This window comes from Entelurus aequoreus, linkage group LG23 (assembly GCF_033978785.1).
Source record: "Entelurus aequoreus isolate RoL-2023_Sb linkage group LG23, RoL_Eaeq_v1.1, whole genome shotgun sequence".
NCBI lineage: Eukaryota > Metazoa > Chordata > Actinopteri > Syngnathiformes > Syngnathidae > Entelurus > Entelurus aequoreus.
In genome coordinates, this window is record NC_084753.1 from 32738253 (window position 1) to 32760060 (window position 21808).

The window sequence follows — 21808 nt, forward strand, 5'->3', positions numbered from 1 at the left end:
GGAACACATATGTACTTACTATTACTAGCCAGTAGAAGTAGTAGGTGCACAGGAACACACATGTACTTACTGTTACTAGCCAGTAGCAGTAGTAAGTACACAGGAACACATATGTACTTACTATTACTAGCCAGTAGAAGTAGTAAGTACACAGGAACACGTGTCCTTGCAAATTACTAGCCAGTAGAAGTAGTAAGTACACAGGAACACATATGTACTTTCTATTACTAGCCAGTAGAAGTAGTTAGTACACAGGAACACATATGTACTTACTATTACTAGCCGGTAGAAGTAGTAGGTGCACAGGAACACATATCTACTTTCTATTACTAGCCAGTAGAAGTAGTTAGTACACAGGAACACATATGTACTTACTATTACTAGCCGGTAGAAGTAGTAGGTGCACAGGAACACATATGTACTTACTATTACTGGCCAGTAGAAGTAGTAAGTACACAGGAACACATATGTACTTACTATTACTAGCCAGTAGAAGTAGTAGGTGCACAGGAACACATATGTACTTACTATTACTGGCCAGTAGAAGTAGTAAGTACACAGGAACACGTGTCCTTACTATTACTAGCCAGTAGAAGTAGTAAGTACACGGGAACACATATGTACTTACTATTACTAGCCAGTAGAAGTAGTAAGTACACAGGAACACATATGTACTTACTATTACTAGCCAGTAGAAGTAGTAAGTACACAGGAACACATATGTACTTACTATTACTAGCCAGTAGAAGTAGTAGGTGCACAGGAACACACACGTACTTACTGTTCCTAGCCAGTAGCAGTAGTAAGTACACAGGAACACATATGTACTTACTATTACTAGCCAGTAGAAGTAGTAAGTACACAGGAACACGTGTCCTTACTATTACTAGCCAGTAGAAGTAGTAAGTACACAGGAACACATGTGTACTTAATATTACTAGCCAAAAAGTGTACGAAGGATCTAGTCACACAACACGTCTCTTGACAAGAATCTTGATGGAGCCGTCATTCAGGAGGATGAATTCACCTGCTATCACAAGTGTCTTTCTCACCCTTTTGGGTCCAGCAGGTCCCGGACCTTCTCGTTGTAGATCTCCATGTAGGAAACCTCCACAGTGAAGCTCTCTCCATCCCGAGCCTCCTGCACAGTCCTGGAGAACAAGGAGCTGCACAGGCGAGGGATGAGACCAGGCTGCTCTGCAGAACCCATCATGGTGTACGACTTCCCAGAACCTGGACAGGTACAGGTACAGGTACAGGTAGAGGAACAGGTAGAGGAACAAGTACAGGAAGAGCCACACTGTAAATCTTCCTACCTATCTTACATAAGTCAATTAATAATACTTGCCTTTATAAGTCATACATTCCTGAGTTTTCATGATATACTTATTAAGTATTGGACTGATATTCTTTGTCGTGTTTCAGTATCAGCAACTACTGACATGACCAGTGTTAAGTATTGTACTTAAAGAGGAACTGCACTTTTTTTAGAACGTTGCCTATCGTTCACAATCATAATGAGAGACAAGAAGACATCTTTTTTTATTTTTTAAAGATGATAAACGCCTGGAAGATGTGACTAATGTTGGTCACCGTTGTAGTCATCAAAGTCTCAAAAACTATTTCAAAACCCTCCATCAATGTTTTATATACACACTGCAAGTATATATATATATATATATATATATATATATATATGAATATATATATATATATATATATATATGAATATATATATATATATATATATATATGAATATATATATATATATATATATATATATATATATATATAATGTAGTAACAGACACCTTCATAACAATACGTAATATGTACAATATACACACTGCAAGTATATATATATATATAATGTAGTCACAGACACCGTCATGACAATATATAATATGTACAATATACACACTGCAAGTATATATATAATGCAGTAACAGTCACCTTCATAAGAATATGTACAATATACACACAATGCAAGTATATATATATATATATACTGTATATATATATCTATATGTACAGTATATATATATATATATATATATATATATATATATATATATATATATATATATATATATATATATATATATATATATATAAAATGTAGTAACAGACACCTTCATAACAATATGTAATATGTACAATATACACACTGCAAGTATATATATAATGCAGTAACAGTCACCTTCATAACAATATGTACAATATACACACAATGCAAGTATATATATATATATACTGTATATATATATCTATATGTACAGTATATATATATATATATATATATATATATATATATATATATATATATATATATATATATATATATATATAATGTAGTAACAGACACCTTCATAACAATATGTAATATGTACAATATACACACTGCAAGTATATATATAATGCAGTAACAGTCACCTTCATAACAATATGTACAATATACACACAATGCAAGTATATATATATATATATATATACTGTATATATATATATCTATATGTACAGTATATATATATATATGTATAAAATGTAGTAACAGACACCTTCATAACAATATGTAATATGTACAATATACACACTGCAAGTATACAGTATGTATAATGTAGTAACAGACACCGTCATAACAATATGTACAATATACACACTGCAAGTATATATATATATATATATATATATATATATATATATATATATATATATATATATATATATATATATATATATATATATATATAATACCGTAACAGACACCTTCATAACAATATGTACAATATACACACTGCAAATATATATATATATATATAATACCGTAACAGACACCTTCATAACAATATGTAATATGTACAATATACACACAGCAAGTATATATATAATGTAGTAACAGACACCTTCATAGCAATATGTACTATGTTTTATATACACACTGCAAGTATACATATAATGAAGATACCACTCTTAGTCATCAGGACTTTGACTTCACTATAGTCTCTTATCAAAAATGTTTAAAAGACCGACAAAACTGAAACGTTTCCTTAGTTGTCGGGGCATTTTTCACCTTCTTTTTCAATTTTGGCCACATTGTTGTCGACTTTTGTAGCTTTAATATCGCTTTATCACTTTTCTGTAGCTTTTTTAGGCTTATTTATTGCGTTTGACACATTTTTGCTGCACTAGTACCGTGTTGTCACCTTTTGTTGCGTTGTCATTCTTGTCTTGTCGTTTTTGTTGCTATTTTGATGCTTTTTTCCCCAAGAACTGTTCATATTTTGGGCAAAGCCAAATAGGAGAAAATGTGCTCGTTTCAGGTGGGAGTTAAAGCAGCACAAAGTAACTTTTCAAGCTTCATAAAATGTTTTCATAACTTTTGGGATGATACGTGGACTTACGGCGAGTTGAATGACACCTCTGTCATGGCCTGAGGGGGTCTGTATCGCATTTACGTTAGCATGCATCAAGTACTAAAGTATGACTGGAGGTGTGTACCTATAAAATTAGCTTAAAAAAAGCTAGCATGCTATCAGGTGTCATTCGTCAAAGAATTTGATGCCGCGGTGCATACCTGTAAAATCAGCAAAAAAGCTAGCATGCTAACAGTACTACGCTAACATGATTACAGTGAAATACCAAAATATATGACACTACACCTGCTAAATTAGATTACAAAAATCACGCATGCTAATATTAGCATGCTAAAATGCAAACTGTAACATGCGTCAAGTACCAAAATATATTACACTGAGGTGTGTCCCTGAAAAAATTAGTTTAAAATGCGAGCATGCTAACGTTAGCATGCATCAAGTACCGGTAGTTAAATATGACCGGAGGTGTGTACCTACAAAATTGGCTAAAAAAACTCATCATTTGTCAAGGAACAGAAAAATTTGATGCCGCGGTGTATACCTGTAAATTTAGCAAAAAAAGCTAGCATGCTGATATTAGAATGCTAACGAGTGTGCCACGGGCCGTTTAAAAATTTGCTCCGGGCCGCACTTTGGACACCCCTGTGCTAATAAGCTACTTGAACAAACCATCTTAGCTTTGTTTTCATATATAACTGTTAATCAATTAATTGTATTTGTTCAATAAAATAACCAGCCGTGGTACCAAAATGGCAACATTTTGGACACGTTCAAGTATAAGAATCAGGACTTTGGTCTACAGGAAGTTCTCGGACAGGTTTTCTACTCTCCTGATGCCTCATTGGGGTTTGGATGTTGGTATAACGAGAAGACGCCGGTGTTCTAGGTTGGAGTCTGAGGCGAGAGCACACATCACTTAGTGACTTTGAGGAGGGGGGCAGGAACCCTGACACGCAAAAAACTACAAATGTGCTGACTTGCTTTACGACATACGCCACTCACCCTTTCACCATTCGTTAAAAAGACGGAAGTGGAAGCGAACACATACGTGCAATTACTGCTATCATGGTCAAAGCTCCAAAACAACCAAAGAAACGAAAAGTTTTATCCGAGGAGACACGGAGCTTAAAAGGACAGTCAGGATTATCATTGCCCTGGCTTTCACTCGCTGGCTTGAGCTCAAAGACGAGGAATTTCAGACCAAAAGCTGCCTTGGCTCTGTTCCTGCTAAACTACTAAGTGACTTTCCATGCTCAAATCAAAATAGTAATGCTAATGATAGTTTGCAGTTCCACATTGCTTCCTTCGGAAAAACACTCTCGTCGGTCTTTCTTTCTTCGGACCTGCATCCGCACCGATACAGTCTTGGTAGTAGCGTCATGTTTGTAGCGCAATCCAAGACTATTTCTTGACAGTGTCTACTATTTAACATCAGCATAGCCATTAGCGACCTAATATTTGTGACAATATTACAGCGGACATCATGCGCTAGTCCTCATGGGAAATGCGGTCTTCCTGTTGTAAAGCTACTAGCAGAAGAAGAATGGTCTCAGGTCAGTTTTAATTAAGGCTGCAGCTAACGATTATTTTTCTATCGATTAATCTATAGATTATTTTTTTCAATTAATCTATAGATTTTTTTCGATTAATCTATAGATTATTTTTCCTTTTGCCGATTATTTTTTTTATTTAAAATGAAGATGAAAAAATAAATGTAGGCCAGTTTTTTCAAAAGGCATGGCTTTTATTTACAAAAAAAAAAGTATGGCCACTCAGTCAACATTGACAACAACATGACAAAATATTCTGTAACAATGTAAACATTTAAAACTTTTAACATTTAACAAAATTAATAGTATCTTATTTGCTTTTTAATGTGCAAATATAAAAGTAAACATCCAGCGCAAATCTTAATATTCTGCAATAGTATGAGCATTTCAAAAGTAAAAGTATTGCTTATTTTGCTTTAAAATGTGCAAAAATAAAGATAAACACCCCAATAAGTTTTTCAACTTGTTTAAATTGGGGTCCACGTTAATCAAGAGCTGGACGAAGTGGCTGGGGAGAGGGAAGTCTGGGCTTCCCTGCTTAGGCTGCTGCCCCCGCGACCCGACCTCAGATAAGCGGAAGAATATGGATGGATGGAAGTTGTTGCTCAGATTAAATAAAATGACAAAACTTTTCTTCTACATATAAAAAGTGCAACATTAAACAGTTTCAAGTCAACTCAGCCTCAGATTAACTTTTCTCCCCCCCCCCCAGCCTGCCTAATTTGGCAGTAAGAGGTGGGAGCTGTTTGCTCGTCTTTCTTTGTTGAAGAGATGTTTACTTGGGGGTGGTGACGCTTCAAATGGGTTAGCATGTTTGACGTGTTGGCAGAAGCATGCCTTACCGCTGCTGAACAATGTCGGCAAACCTCCGTCCTCCGCAATGCGCAGCCATAGTGTTCCCAAACGGGAGATCTTAACGAGGCAGGAGGGTCTTCCAGCTCTGGCTTTTTATTTGTTGTAGTAGCCCGGTCGTTGCTAACATGCCGTGTGTTGTGCCTCGGTGTGCATTGTTTACACAACGTGCGCTACGCTACTTAATATGTCCGTGTGGAAACTCGTTCGGTACACCTCCGAACCGAACCGAAGCCCCCGTACCGTTGTGCTGCTATGACAGGCCATTTCCGCTCGACACAGTGTGCATACAACAACATTATTAGGCCGTTTATTGAAATACTCCCACACTTTTGACGACTTTTGGCGTGCTTGTTGCCCCTCGCTCGCACCGCTCTTCTGCTTTGCGCTCCGCCATGACGGTAGTGTGACGTAATAGGCCATTTCCGCTCGACACAGTGTGCATACAACAACATTATTAGGCCGTTTATTGAAATACTCCCACACTTTTGGCGTGCTTTTTTCCCCTCGCTCGCACCCCTCTTCTGCTTTGCGCTCCGCCATGACGGTAGTGTGACGTAAATATGCGACGCGTCGACGCACAAAAACGGCGTCGACGTATTTACGTAATCGATGACGTCGACTACGTCGACGCGTCGTTTCTGCCTTAGTTTTAATGCATACTTATTTGGATGTAGGGTTAGATTTACCTGTTTGCCCGTAAGCAAAGATGCAGGCGTTGTCAAGTAAACCCTCACCAAGGCATTGGAACACGACTTCTTGTCCATTAAAAAGACGTAAGTGGATGCGAATGCCTACGTGCAATTACTGCTATAATGGTCATAGCTCCAAAACAACCAAAGAAGTGAAAAGTTTTATCCGAGGAGACACGGAGCTCACCCGGATAAAGGGACAGTCAGGATCATCATTGCCCCGGCTTTCACTGGCTGGCGTGAGCTCAAAGACGAGGAAATTCAGACCAAAACTGCCTTGGCTCTATTCCTGCTAAACTCAAAATGATAGATGTCGATAAATGCTTTGGAATGTAATATCGGAAATTATTGGTATCAAAATGTAAAATGTATGACTTTTTAAAACGCCGCTGTACGGAGTGGTACACGGACGTAGGGAGAAGTACAGAGCGCCAATAAACCTTAAAGGCACTGCATTTGCGTGCCGGCCCAATCACATAATATCTACGGCTTTTCACACACACAAGTGAATGCAAGGCATACTTGGTCCACAGCCATACAGGTCACACTGAGGGTGGTCGTATAAACAACTTTAACACTGTTACAAATATGCGCCACACTGTGAACCCACACCAAACAAGAATGACAAACACATTTCGGGAGAACATCCGCACCGTAACACAACAGAACAAATACCCAGAACCCATTGCAGCACTAACTCTTCCGGGACGCTACAATATACACCCCCCCCCTCAACCTCCTTATGCTATGAGAGCATGTCCCAAATTCCAAGGTGCTGTATTGAGGCATGTTAAAAAAAATAATGCACTTTGTGACTTCAATAATAAATATGGCAGTGCCATGTTGGCAGTTTTTTTCTATAACTTGAGTTGATTTATTTTGGAAAACCTTGTTACATTGTTTAATGCAGCCAGCGGGGCATCACAACAAAATTAGGCATAATAATGTGTTAATTGCACGACTGTATATATCGTATCGGTTGATATCGGAATCGGTAATTAAGAGCTGGACAATGTCGGATATCGGCAAAAAAGCCAGTATCGGACATCTCTACTCAAAATACTAATGCTAATGATAGTTTGCAGTTCCACACTACTTCCTTCGTAAAAGCTCTCCCGCCGGTCTTTCTTTCTTCGAACCTGTATCCGTCTCGATACAGTCTTGGTAGTAGCGTCGTGTTTGTAGCGAAGTCCAAGATTATTTCTAGACAGTGTCTACTATTTAACATCAGCATAGCTATTAGAGACCTAATATTTGTGACAATATTACAGCGGACATCATGCGCTAGTCCTCATGGGAAATGTGGTCTGGCAAAACACTACTGCCACCAAAATCAACCAAAACCGAAAGTTCTTAAGTGGGGCTTTAAGGCTGGGTTATAGCGGTCTGTAAAGCTACTAGCAGAAGACTGCTTTCAGGTCAGTTTTAATTAGGGTTGGGTATCCAGTATTGATTGGAACCGGGACTAACTTTCCGATTCTCCCGGAATCGTTCAAAAGTTTAAATTTCGATTCCTAGTTTCGATACCCAGTCAGCCGACCGGAAAAAAATATGTCCGCCGAACCGGAAGAAGAAGACACTGAACACCAACGAAGAAGCGCCCACCGCCGGAAGTGTTAGCATAGCCGAGCGAGTCAGTCAAGCTCAAGCATGGATAGCGGGCGTCGGCGGTCGAAAGTGTGGCTTTACTTTATAAAAAAAAATGAAATAACCGCGAAATAACAGAGCTCCATGTCCATCAAGAAACGAGTGGAGAGAGAGCTGCAGATGTACCAGGACGTTCCACCGATACTTATGTCTGACGACCCTGCTGCATGGTGGTGGTCCGGTGGAACCAACAAAAGACTTATCCTTTGCTGTCAGATCTCGCTTTCTCATACTTATGCGTTCAAGCTTCTTCCACACCCAGCGAACGTGTATTTTCCACAGCAGGAGACACTATCTGTCCAGAACGCTCATTCATCCTGCCTGAGAAGGCGGATATGGTCATTTTCCTAAACAAGAACTGTCTCTGATTTTATACTGTACCTGCTGCTAATCTGGACTGGGTTTTGCAAGTTGTTTCTTATTGTTTATTTGCTTTTCTGCACCAGGTTAGCCCATCAGTGGGAGCACGGTAACATTTTTAAGTACCTGCAGCATCATACACTTGTGTGTGTAAATGTGTTTTCATGAGGTTTCCTGCAGCATCATACACTTATGTGTAAATGTGTTTTCATGAGGTTTCCTGCAGCATCATACACTTATGTGTAAATGTGTTTTCATGAGGTTTTCTGCAGCATCATACACTTGTGTGTGTAAATGTGTTTTCATGAGGTTTCCTGCAGCATCATACACTTATGTGTAAATGTGTTTTCATGAGGTTTCCTGCAGCATCATACACTTATGTGTAAATGTGTTTTCATGAGGTTTCCTGCAGCATCATACACTTGTGTGTAAATGTGTTTTCATGAGGTTTCCTGCAGCATCATACACTTGTGTGTAAATGTGTTTTCATGAGGTTTCCTGCAGCATCATACACTTATGTGTAAATGTGTTTTCATGAGGTTTCCTGCAGCATCATACACTTGTGTGTGTAAATGTGTTTTCATGAGGTTTCCTGCAGCATCATACACTTATGTGTAAAGGTGTTTTCATGAGGTTTTCACAAATAAAGCTCTCTTGAGGAAAGTGTACCCCTGGGAAAATGTATTCATAATTTATAATATTTATATTCAAGTTCATAGATTTGATATTTATATTCTAGTTGAAAACAGCCCTGTGAGGAATTTATAGTAAAGTTCATAAAAAGTTAATAGAATTAAAATTTGATGGAGAATGTCAGACTATAACCGGTATAGCTCGGTTGATAGAGTGGCCGTGCCAGCAACTTGAGGGTTGCAGGTTCGATCCCCGCTTCCGCCATCCCAGTCACTGCCGTTGTGTCCTTGGGCAAGACACTTTACCCACCTGCTCCCAGTGCCACCCACACTGGTTTAAATGTAACTTAGATATTGGGTTTCACAATGTAAAGCGCTTTGAGTCACTTGAGAAAAAGCGCTATATAAATATAATTCACTTCACTTCACTATTTCATTCAGAAAGACTGCAGGTTAGCTAGCTCATTTAAAATATCCTAAACTTTTTTTTGACCCTGCCCCTTAAAAGAACCGGAATCGAGAATGGGCAGGAATCGGAATCGAATCAAAGAATCGGAATCGTTCAAATTCAAACGATACCCAACTCTAGTTTTAATGCATACTTATTTTGATGTAGTGTTAGATTTACCTGTTTGCCCGTAAGCAAAGATGCAGGCGTTGTACCCCATGAAGGCGTTGTCAAGCAAACTCTCGCCAAGGCATTGGAACACGACTTCTTGTCCTGCACACATCAACAAACGCTGGAGGCACGTTGCACGTTCAAATGAACTTGAACAGATAGAGAAACAAAGACCCAGACAAAGTATGTTTCATCTGAACATGGGAAGATGGCGGACAATGGACATGGTGCACCACACGGTGAATCTCTTGCCCTCACTCCATAACGAGTTCAGCTGAAGAAATGACTGAAACGCAAAAGTCAGATAAAAAGCAAACCTGCAAACTTGTCCTTCTGAGTTTCATCAATGGACCAGAAACAGTGATCGTAGGCAAACACCTGATGGCACACACAAACAAATACTCTACTAGACTCTGAAAACACAAATGAGACATTTTTTATGTGAAAATACGTACTTTTGGCTGATTCCTGAGGAGAAAGAGATGAAAATGTCAGTAGGAGTGGAAATGAAATGCATCCAGAGCCAAATACCGTAAATTCCGGACTATAAGACGCTACTTTTTTTCCTAGGCTCTGAACCCTGCGGCTTATAAAACGGCTCATTTATGGATATTTCTTCACTGGTGGTCATTGTGAAAATAGTTGAGAAAAACAAACCAAATACACTTAAACGGTGTGTTATTGCTTATGCTATGGCGCCATCTTTTGGACGAGTTTGCTCACTGCAGGTGCTAATATGCTTTTCTGTTTAGACTGAGCCTTTAACCGGAAATAGAAGTCCTGTTTTGTATTCTAGCCGTCTATAGCAACGTTTGCAAGCTTCGCAACATAACTAAAACAATTCTTGCTTACTAAACCGTACCATGTGTGATGTCTGTAGGAGCGTTTTCATGCATATTTGGATGTGTTATCGTAATGTAATCAAGCTAGCGTTGTTAGCATTAGCTAATATGCTAACACGTTTACGAGTGTCAGTGTTAATAACTTACAATGGCATTCTTTTTGTATTGTTTCAGTTTTGTAATTTTACCAAAACGTCACTGTGGATTTATTGAGTCCGTTTAGCTGATTGGAGAGCTATCTTCCGCAACTAGTGGGTCCATGACCATGACCTCTGTTTTGTTTGATCAGCCGTTTTACTGCCGTGTTACAGACACTTTGGAAACAATTAAGGTATGTAAATAAACGTTTGCGTCTGACCAACTCGACGCATGACAAAGCCTGAATACTTTAGTAGCCGTTTGGGTTCAGAATGCCCGAAAACTTCGGTAACATTTTCACCATTAATTCATTGCTTATTAACATGCAAATTAGTAACATATTGGCTCTTAATTAGTCATTATTAAGTACTTATTAATGCCTTATTCTGCATGGCCTTATTATACAACAACCCTAACCCTCTAACCCTAACCAAATAACTCTATATTAAGTCTGTTACTTACAATATGTTCCCCTAGTGTCCAAATAACTCTTAATTAAGTCTTTGTTACTTAGAATATGTTCCCCATACTAAAGTGTTACCAAAAACTTCTGACCTTAGTATAGGGAACATTTTCACCATTAATTAGTTGCTTATTAACATGCAAATTAGTAACATATTGGCTCTTAAATAGTCATTAATAAGTACTTATTAATGGCTTATTCTGCATGGCCTTATTATACAACAACCCTAACCCTCTAACCCTAACCCTAACCAAATAACTCTAATTAAGTCTGTTACTTACAATATGTTCCCCTAGTGCAGGGGTAGGGAACCTATGGCTCTAGAGCCAGATGTGGCTCTTTTGATGACTGCATCTGGCTCTCAGATAAATCTTAGCTGACATTACTTAACAGGATAAGTACTGAATAATTCCGCTGGTAATCACAGTGTTAAAAATAACGTTCAAAATATAAAACATTCTCATGCATTTTAATCCATCCATCCGTTTTGTACCGCACCTGTTCAAGAAGTCGCATTAATGGCAAGAAGTATTTTATTTATTATTGGTTAGCTTCAGAATAACAATGTTATTAAAGAGAACGAGAGACTTATTATACTCTAAAAATGTTGGTCTTACTTAAAAATGCACGCATTTAGTTGTATTCAGGGTTAAAAAAAATAATTATATGGCTCTCACGGAAATACATTTTAAAATATTTGGCTTTCATGGCTCTCTCAGCCAAAAAGGTTCCCGACCCCTGCCCTAGTGTCCAAATAACTCTTAATTAAGTCTTTGTTATTTAGAATATGTTCCCCATACTAAAGTGTTACCAAAAACTTCTGACCTTAGTATATGGAACATTTTCACCATTAATTAGTTGCTTATTAACATGCAAATTAGTAACATATTGGCTCTTAAATAGTCATTATTAAGTACTTATTAATGCCTTATTCTGCGTGGCCTTATTATACAACAACCCTAACCCTCTAACCCTAACCAAATAACTCTTAATTAAGTCTGTTACTTACAATATGTTCCCCTAGTGTCCAAATAACTCTTAATTAAGTCTTTGTTACTTAGAATATGTTCGCCATACTAAAGTGTTACCAAAAACTTCTGACCTTAGTATAGGGAACATTTACACCATTAATTAGTTGCTTATTAACATGCAAATTAGTAACATATTGGCTCTTAAATAGTCATTATTAAGTACTTATCAATGCCTTATTCTGCATGGCCTTATTATACAACAACCCTAACCTTCTAACCCTAACCCTAACCAAATAACTCTAAATTAAGTCTGTTACTTACAATATGTTCCCCTCGTGTCCAAACAACTCTTAATTAAGTCTTTGTTACTTAGAATATGTTCCCCATACTAAAGTGTTACCAAAAACTTCTGACCTTTGGTTAATCTGTTGATTTCATGGCAATACACACTCACACAATAGTAGTACTTTTTATTTTCATCCAGATAGTAAAAGATCACTTTTTTGTTTTTACAAAGACAATGAGTCAAATATGTTTTCCTTGAAATGTTTTGAAGTCATTGTCTTTGAAGTGACACGTTTTTATCAACGGTACTTTTCCCAACCAGTCATTCTTATCTGACCTCAGGCCCTTTTAGGCGGGACAGTTTAGGTGTCCCACTGGAACATGTAAAGAGTATTTTAAAAGCATTGGCACAGTTCACCAGAGGTGGACAGAAATAAAAAATGATCGAGTTTTAACTGGACAATGAACAAAGTAAGAGCAGAGTTAGTAGATAGATTATGTATGTTTATATTCATACTGTAATATTGTATTTATTGCAATAATGTGATTGTCTAAGCAAGCAGACATGTCAATGAAGAAAAGTAGTGATGGCCGCCCAAAGTGAAACAAGGCGTCTCTGTGTGAGCGTCGTTGGCCTATGAAAGAGCAACTTTAAGTCTTGTCCTCTACTGGGCCGCCAAGCACATTCCTGAGATACCTGGCAGCGAGTAGCAGCTCTAAGGAGTCGCTAAAGGAAAGCAGATATCAGCTCTAAGGAGTCGCTAATGGAGAGAAGATACCAGCTCTAAGGAGCCACTAAAGGAAAGCAGATATCAGCTCTAAGGAGTCACTAAAGGAGAGAAGATACCAGCTCTAAGGAGTCACTAAAGGAAAGCAGATATCAGCTCGAAGGAGTCACTAAACGAGAACAGATATCAGCTCTAAGGAGTCACTAAACGAGAGCAGACATCAGCTCTATGGTGTTCTATCACAGTGTTGTGTATTACAAACTCAAATGCGTTTCGTTTTGACGTAAAAGCTAGCTTACCTCTAGCTGTAGTTAGCTTTTACGGCTAATACCGTAGCATACCGATGTGTTAGTACGCTAGAAAACAGTTCCTCAGTGTTCGCTCTTACAATAACAATGTCACTACAACTTGGTTATTATAAAGGTTACAGAACGTAAATGAAGTGTTTCATGACATGCATTTTTAAAGTGATTTAGAGGAAGAATTAATTGCTGCCATTAGCTGCATTGTTAGCCACCAAGAACGAGACGATTTTTACATGTTAGAATGCAAAAAAACCCACCAAAACCTGTCTTCTTGTCGCTCATAATGATTGAGAACGGTAGGAAACATTCCAAAAAACGGCTGACGTGGCACACTGGGAAACTAGCGATTGGGGGACAGACATGATAGTAATCTAACCTAATAAATATTGTTGTATACTGTATATACTTTTTGTTTGGTGGTACACTACCGTTCAAAAGTTTGGGGTCACATTGAAATGTCCTTATTTTTTAAGGAAAAGCACTGTACTTTTACATGAAGATAACTTTAAACTAGTCTTAACTTTAAAGAAATACACTCTATACATTGCTAATGTGGTAAATGACTATTCTAGCTGCAAATGTCTGGTTTTTGGTGCAATATCTACATAGGTGTATAGAGGCCCATTTCCAGCAACTATCACTCCAGTGTTCTAATGGTACAATGTGTTTGCTCATTGGCTCAGAAGGCTAATTGATGATTAGAAAACCCTTGTGCAATCATGTTCACACATCTGAAAACAGTTTAGCTCGTTACAGAAGCTACAAAACTGACCTTCCTTTGAGCAGATTGAGTTTCTGGAGCATCACATTTGTGGGGTCAATTAAACGCTCAAAATGGCCAGAAAAAGAGAACTTTCATCTGGAACTCGACAGTCTATTCTTGTTCTTAGAAATGAAGGCTATTCTACAAAATTGTTTGGGTGACCCCAAACTTTTGAACGGTAGTGTACATTGCAATATTTTCATAAGGACAAATATGTGCTTTGGCCTCAAACAGTTGAATTAAGGATTTCATAAGTAACCTGTCTGACCACAGGCCCTTCTAGGCAGGACAGTTCAGGTGCCTCACTGACACACTGTATTGATGATTTAACAGTCAATAGTAAAGACAATACTTGTACTTATTAAACATTGCTGCTGATTAGGCAACTTCTGATTCAAAAGATGAATATATTTCATGTAACATATGATTCTTATTGCAAGTAAAGAAGAACGTTGTCATGAAATAAGATGTTGAACATACTAGACAACTTGTCTTTTAGTAGTAAGTAAACAAACAAATGATCCTAATTAGAATGACGTACGCAGTAACATATTGTGTCATCGTCATAGTCTAAAAATGCATTTTCTCATCGATAACGTGACATCATCGCGCGCGCGGAAAGTGCGCTATATATATATCTAATATATATATATATATATATATATATATATCTAATATATATAAAATATATATATATATAAAATATATATATATAAAATATATATATATATACACCTGTATATCTAATATACCGCTTGCTACTCATGGTGTCTCCTAGCCGCTCAGGCAAATCATATTGTCTAAAAATGCATTTTCTCATCGATAACGTGACATCATCGCACGCGCGGAAAGTGCGCTATATATATATCTAATATATATATATATATATATATATATATATATATATATAATAAATATATATATATATATACACACATATATATATCTTAGATATATATACACATATATCTTAGATATATATATATATATATATATATATATATATATATATATATATATATATATATATATATATATATATATACACACACACATATATATATCTTAGATATATATACACATATATCTTAGATATATATATATATATATATATATACATACAGCCCGGCCCCCGGCCAAATTATTTTAACCCAATGCGGCCCCCGAGTCAAAAAGTTTGGGGACCCCTGCTTTAGTGTTTATAGCATCACGTTTAATGTTAGTTTGTAAACCAAAATATTGTCCCTCTTTTGTCTCCACGACATTCTGCTTGTAAGTGCTCTGTGTGTGTGTTGACTCACATGCGACTCGGCTCATGTTACCAACAATGTCATCACAGCGCGCCATCATGTCCACATCTTTTTTAATTCATTAGGACTGCAGTACTTTATTAGTACCGGTGTACTGTACAAACTCGAGTGTATATATGTTGTGAATATACATACTTATGTATAAAAATAAATAAAATACAACAGCATTTTCTGCCACGTGCACGTGTAAACTGGATGTAAAAACACAGCACAGACACAATACTTTGCTCCGTGGTGTAATAAGACTGATTGTTGTATTTTTGTGATGAACAATGTCCGTCATTAGATCAAGTCAAATACAGTCAAAGATAGCTTTTAGTGCAATGGTGGCTGCTAGAGTACATGTTAATGTTCCAAACAAGACTGGGCAGTGAAGGACACACCCTCTGCAGCAGGAGCTAACCAGACAGGCGGGTTACGAGCGCAGTACTGCCAGGTGGATCAACAGCTTGTCGACACATGACTGGGGGAAAACATTTCACCATCGCTTGTTTGCTTTTCTTCCCAAAACAAGTTCAAAATAGGAAATTGTTCCCGGTAGATAGCGCAATATAGGAACATATTATTTTTAAGTAGCAGTAGAGTGTAAAATCAAGTTGACTTTATTTTGCTTATTTGTGTTTTGTTGTATCCGTTCAACCATATACAATTGTATTGTATATGGTTGAATAACCTTCCGTTTATTTCGAAAATCCTCGAAAAGATTGTTGCACAGCAGCTAAATGAACACTTAGTGTCTAACAATTTCTTTGAACCCTTTCAATCCGGTTTCGGGGCAAATCACTCTACGGAGACAGCCCTCGCAAAAATGACTAATGATCTATTGCAAACGATGGATTCTGATGCGTCATCTACAGTATGTTGCTGCTTCTTGATCTTAGTGCCGCTTTCGATACCGTCAATCATAATATTTTATTAGAGCGTATCAAAACACGTATTGGTATGTCAGACTTAGCCTTGTATTGGTTTAACTCAGAGGTGTCCAAAGTGCGGCCCGCAGCTAATCGTTTACCGGCCCCCCACACATTCTGCAAAAATTACAAAATTGATAGTACTGCAAAAATTAAAAAAAACATTTTAAAACAGTGGAATGAGGTGAAATCTAACGAGAAAAAGTTGCAATGTTGACACAAAGCTGCCATGCAGGCTGTTTTTTTTTCTTTTGTCTTTGTTTTTTTAAAAATTTTTTGCCATTGCTCGAGAAAAAAAAAAAATAAATCTATATTACAATGAATTATTACTTAAAAAATTTCACTTTAAAATGTTTTATGTGGAAAAAATATTGCATATATTGTGTGGTTGCCATATAAAAACATCAAAGTTTTATTTGACAAAAGAGCATAAAACAAACAAAATAATAGTTCAAATGTAAAATCGACAGATATATCTGAAGTTGATCTTGTAATTTAAGTGTGAAAAGTAAAAAAAACCTAATAAAAATGTATCACTTTATGAGTGGGAGACCTTTTGGATCCCAAATATATTTAGTGGGATTTGATTTAACTTTTCACTGTGATTACTCAAAAATATTAAAGAATTCAAATCAATGGTGTCCTGCATTATTGACCTTTTAGGGCTCTAATTACTAAATACTGCATATTTCAGTTTTACTATAAAAAACAAAGTTGTCTTTGACAGAAAAGGCATAAAACCTGTTTTTTTTTACTTGATATCAACCTGAAGTTGATATAGAGATATACTGTAAAAAAATAAAATAATAATTTGACTTATTTTTAACATTTTAATGACTGAGACCCTTGACCCTTGATTGGTCCCCGGGAGCCCTAAAGGTTAAAAAAAAAATCTATATATTTTGTTATGGTTTGAAAATGAAAAATATCAAAATGGCCCCCGTATGCTTAAATTTTACCGTGTGTGGCCCTCAGTGGAAAAAGTTTGGACACCCCTGGTTTAACTCTTATCTTACTGACAGGATGCAGTGCGTCTCCCATAACAATGTGACATCGGACTATGTTAAGGTAGCGTGTGGAGTTCCCCAGGGTTCGGTTCTTGCGCTTAACTCTGTAGCATCTACATGCTGCCGCTAGGCGACATCATACGCAAATACGGTGTTAGCTTTCACTGTTATGCTGATGACACCCAACTCTACATGCCCCTAAAGCTGACCAACACGTCGGATTGTAGTCAGCTGGAGGCGTGTCTTAATGAAATTAAACAATGGATGTCCGCTAACTTTTTGCAACTCAACGCCAAGAAATCGGAAATGCTGATTATCGGTTCTGCTAGACACCGACATCTATTTAATAATACCACCTTAACATTTGACAACCAAACAATTACACAAGGCGACTCTGTAAAGAATCTGGGTATTATCTTCCACTCAACTCTCTCGTTTGAGTCACACATTAAGAGTGTTACTAAAACGGCCTTCTTTCATCTCCGTAATATCGCTAAAATTCGTTCCATTTTGTCCACTAGCGACGCTGAGATCTTTATTCATGCGTTCGTTACGTCTCGTCCCGATTACTGTAACATATTATTTTTCGGGTCTCCCTATGTCTAGCATTAAAAGATTACAGTTGGTACAAAATGCGGCTGCTAGACTTTTGACAAGAACAAGAAAGTTTGATCATATTACGCCTATACTGTATATACTTTTATATACTTATATACATATATATACAGTATATACCTATACTGGCTCACTTGCACTGGCTTCCTGTGCACTTAAGATGTGACTTTAAGGTTTTACTACTTACGTATAAAATACTACACGGTCTAGCTCCAGCCTATCTTGCCGATTGTATTGTACCATATGTCCCGGCAAGAAATCTGCTTTCAAAGAACTCCGGCTTATTAGTGATTCCCAGAGCCCCAAAAAAGTCTGCGGGCTATAGAGCGTTTTCTATTCGGGCTCCAATACTATGGAATGCCCTCCCGGTAACAGTTAGAGATGCTACCTCAGTAGAAGCATTTAAGTCCCATCTTAAAACTCATTTGTATACTCTAGCCTTTAAATAGACCCCCTTTTTAGACCAGTTGATCTGCCGTTTCTTTTCTTTTCTCCTCTGCCCCCCTCTCCCTTGTGGAGGGGGGGCGGGGGGGAACACAGGTCCGGTGGCCATGGATGAAGTGCTGGCTGTCCAGAGTCGGGACCAGGGTTGGACCGCTCGCCTGTGCATCGGTTGGGGACATCTCTGCGCTGCTGACCCGTCTCCGCTCGAGATGGTCTCCTGCTGGCCCCACTATGGACTGGACTCTCACTATTATGTTAGATCTACTATGGACTGGACTTTACAATATTATGTCAGACCCACTCGACGTCCATTGCATCCGGTCTCCCCTAGGGGGGGGGGGGGGGGGGTCACCCACATATGCGGTCCTCTCCAAGGTTTCTCAAAGTCATTCACATCGACATCCCATTGGGGTTGTGAGTTTTTCCCTTGCCCTTATGTGGGCTCTGTACCGCGGATTTCGTTGTGGCTTGTGCAGCCTTTTGAGACACTTGTGATTTAGGGCTATATAAATAAACATTGATTGATTGATTGATTGATATTGACGCAAAGTATGTGAAAATGTAATTCAAATGTCACAAAATGACATTCAGTCTGCCATTTTGAATATTCCGGGCCGAATACCTTCGGTAAGACTAGAACTGAGCAATCCAAGTCTAACACTAGATGTGACCAATCTAAGTCTCAGACTAGATGTGACCAATCTAAGTCTCAGACTAGATGTGACCAATCTAAGTCTCAGACTAGATGTGACCAACTAAGTCTCAGACTAGATGTGACCAATCTAAATCTCAGACTAGATGTGACCAACTAAGTCTCAGACTAGATGTGACCAATCTAAGTCTCAGACTAGATGTGACCAATCTAAGTCTAAGACTAGATGTGACCAATCTAAGTCTCAGACTAGATGTGACCAATCTAAGTCTCAGACTAGATGTGACTAATCTAAGTCTCAGACTAGATGTGACCAATCTAAGTCTCAGACTAGATGTGACCAATCTAAGTCTCAGACTAGATGTGACCAACTAAGTCTAAGACTAGATGTGACCAATCTAAGTCTAAGACTAGATGTGACTAATCTAAGTGTAAGACTAGATGTGATCAATCTAAGTCTAAGACTAGATGTGACCAATCTAAGTCTCAGACTAGATGTGACCAATGTAAGTCTAAGACTAGATGTGACCAATCTAAGTCTCAGACTATATGTGACCAATCTAAGTCTAAGACTAGATGTGACCAATCTAAGTCTAAGACTAGATGTGACCAACTAAGTCTCAGACTAGATGTGACCAATCTAAGTCTCAGACTAGATGTGACCAATCTAAGTCTAAGACTAGATGTGACCAACTAAGTCTCAGACTAGATGTGACCAATCTAAGTCTAATACTCGATGTGACCAATCTAAGTCTCAGACTAGATGTGACCAATCTAAGTCTCAGACTAGATGTGACCAATCTAAGTCTCAGACTAAATGTGACCAATCTAAGTCTCAGACTAGATGTGACCAATCTAAGTCTCAGACTAGATGTGACCAATCTAAGTCTAAGACTAGATGTGACTAATCTAAGTGTAAGACTAGATGTGATCAATCTAAGTCTAAGACTAGATGTGACCAATCTAAGTCTCAGACTAGATGTGACCAATGTAAGTCTAAGACTAGATGTGACCAATCTAAGTCTCAGACTAGATGTGACCAATCTAAGTCTAAGACTAGATGTGACCAACTAAGTCTCAGACTAGATGTGACCAATCTAAGTCTCAGACTAGATGTGACCAACTAAGTCTCAGACTAGATGTGACCAATCTAAGTCTAATACTCGATGTGACCAATCTAAGTCTCAGACTAGATGTGACCAATCTAAGTCTCAGACTAGATGTGACCAATCTAAGTCTCAGACTAGATGTGACCAATCTAAGTCTCAGACTAGATGTGACCAATGTAAGTCTCAGACTAGATGTGACCAATCTAAGTCTAAGACTAGATGTGACCAACTAAGTCTCAGACTAGATGTGACCAATCTAAGTCTAATACTCGATGTGACCAATCTAAATCTCAGACTAGATGTGACCAATCTAAGTCTCAGACTAGATGTGACCAATCTAAGTCTCAGACTAGATGTGACCAATCTAAGTCTCAGACTAGATGTGACCAATCTAAGTCTCAGACTAGATGTGACCAATCTAAGTCTCAGACTAGATGTGACCAATCTAAGTCTCAGACTAGATGTGACCAACTAAGTCTAAGACTAGATGTGACCAATCTAAGTCTCAGACTAGATGTGACCAACTAAGTCTAAGACTAGATGTGACCAATCTAAGTCTAAGACTAGATGTGACCAATCTAAGTCTAAGACTACCGGTAGATGTGACCAATCTAAGTCTCAGACTAGATGTGACCAATGTAAGTCTAAGACTAGATGTGACCAACCAAGTCTCAGACTAGATGTGACCAACCTAAGTCTCAGACTAGATGTGACCAATCTAAGTCTCAGACTAGATGTGACCAATCTAAGTCTCAGACTAGATGTGACCAATCTAAGTGTAAGACTAGATGTGACCAATCTAAGTCTAAGACTAGATGTGACCAACCAAGTCTCAGACTAGATGTGACCAATCTAAGTCTCAGACTAGATGTGACCAATCTAAGTCTCAGACTAGATGTGACCAATCTAAGTCTCAGACTAGATGTGACCAATCTAAGTCTCAGACTAGATGTGACCAATCTAAGTCTCGGACTAGATGTGACCAATCTAAGTCTGAGATCATGAACTGATTAAGTCAATTCAGATGAGAGGTGAAACGTCTTCTAAGACAAACCAAACAGTCCAGTTGCGATCGATTAAATCTCCTGAGATTGTTGTTGATGGGGAAGGGATCTGTGGTTCCTCCTCTACATCACGGATCATGTGACTGGCTTGCTCATTATCTCTCGAAATGTCTCGGGAATCTTTGTGAGATTGATACTATTTAGATCATATCTATTAACTCACAAACTTTGGAAGTGTTTTAGTCTTATAAATCAGATATATATGATAATAGCTGCAATATAGAGTCAACTTCTTTTTACATTCTACTGGTAATTTGATGTTGGTGCAACAAGATAAGTAGCGTACTTTCCTATGCTAAAATTCATGTTTTCATTTATTAGATACAGATTCAATTGTCCGAAAAGAAGTTGGACAAACACATTTGATTGATTCTCTGCAAATCCTGGTAGCTTCCTGTATTTACCAAATTCTCACTGTCATTTTTTAACTGTGAAAAATACATAAGAATGTAAACATGTAGACTTAAGGGAGACC

The 21808-nt window shown here is 37.8% G+C and overlaps 1 protein-coding gene across 2 annotated transcripts in view; it reads right to left on the reverse strand.

Moving 5' to 3' along the window:
• Positions 1–21808, reverse strand: part of LOC133640984 (kinesin-like protein KIF13B) — a 92838-nt gene that overhangs the window by 58006 nt on the left and 13024 nt on the right. For both annotated transcript variants that reach the window (XM_062034745.1, XM_062034744.1), the window contains exons 4-7: positions 10182–10194; positions 10044–10104; positions 9736–9828; positions 1053–1233 (exon numbers count right to left, since the gene is read on the reverse strand). In XM_062034745.1, the coding sequence (XP_061890729.1) occupies positions 1053–1233; positions 9736–9828; positions 10044–10104; positions 10182–10194 (348 nt within the window). The remainder of the gene's footprint in view (positions 1–1052; positions 1234–9735; positions 9829–10043; positions 10105–10181; positions 10195–21808) is intronic.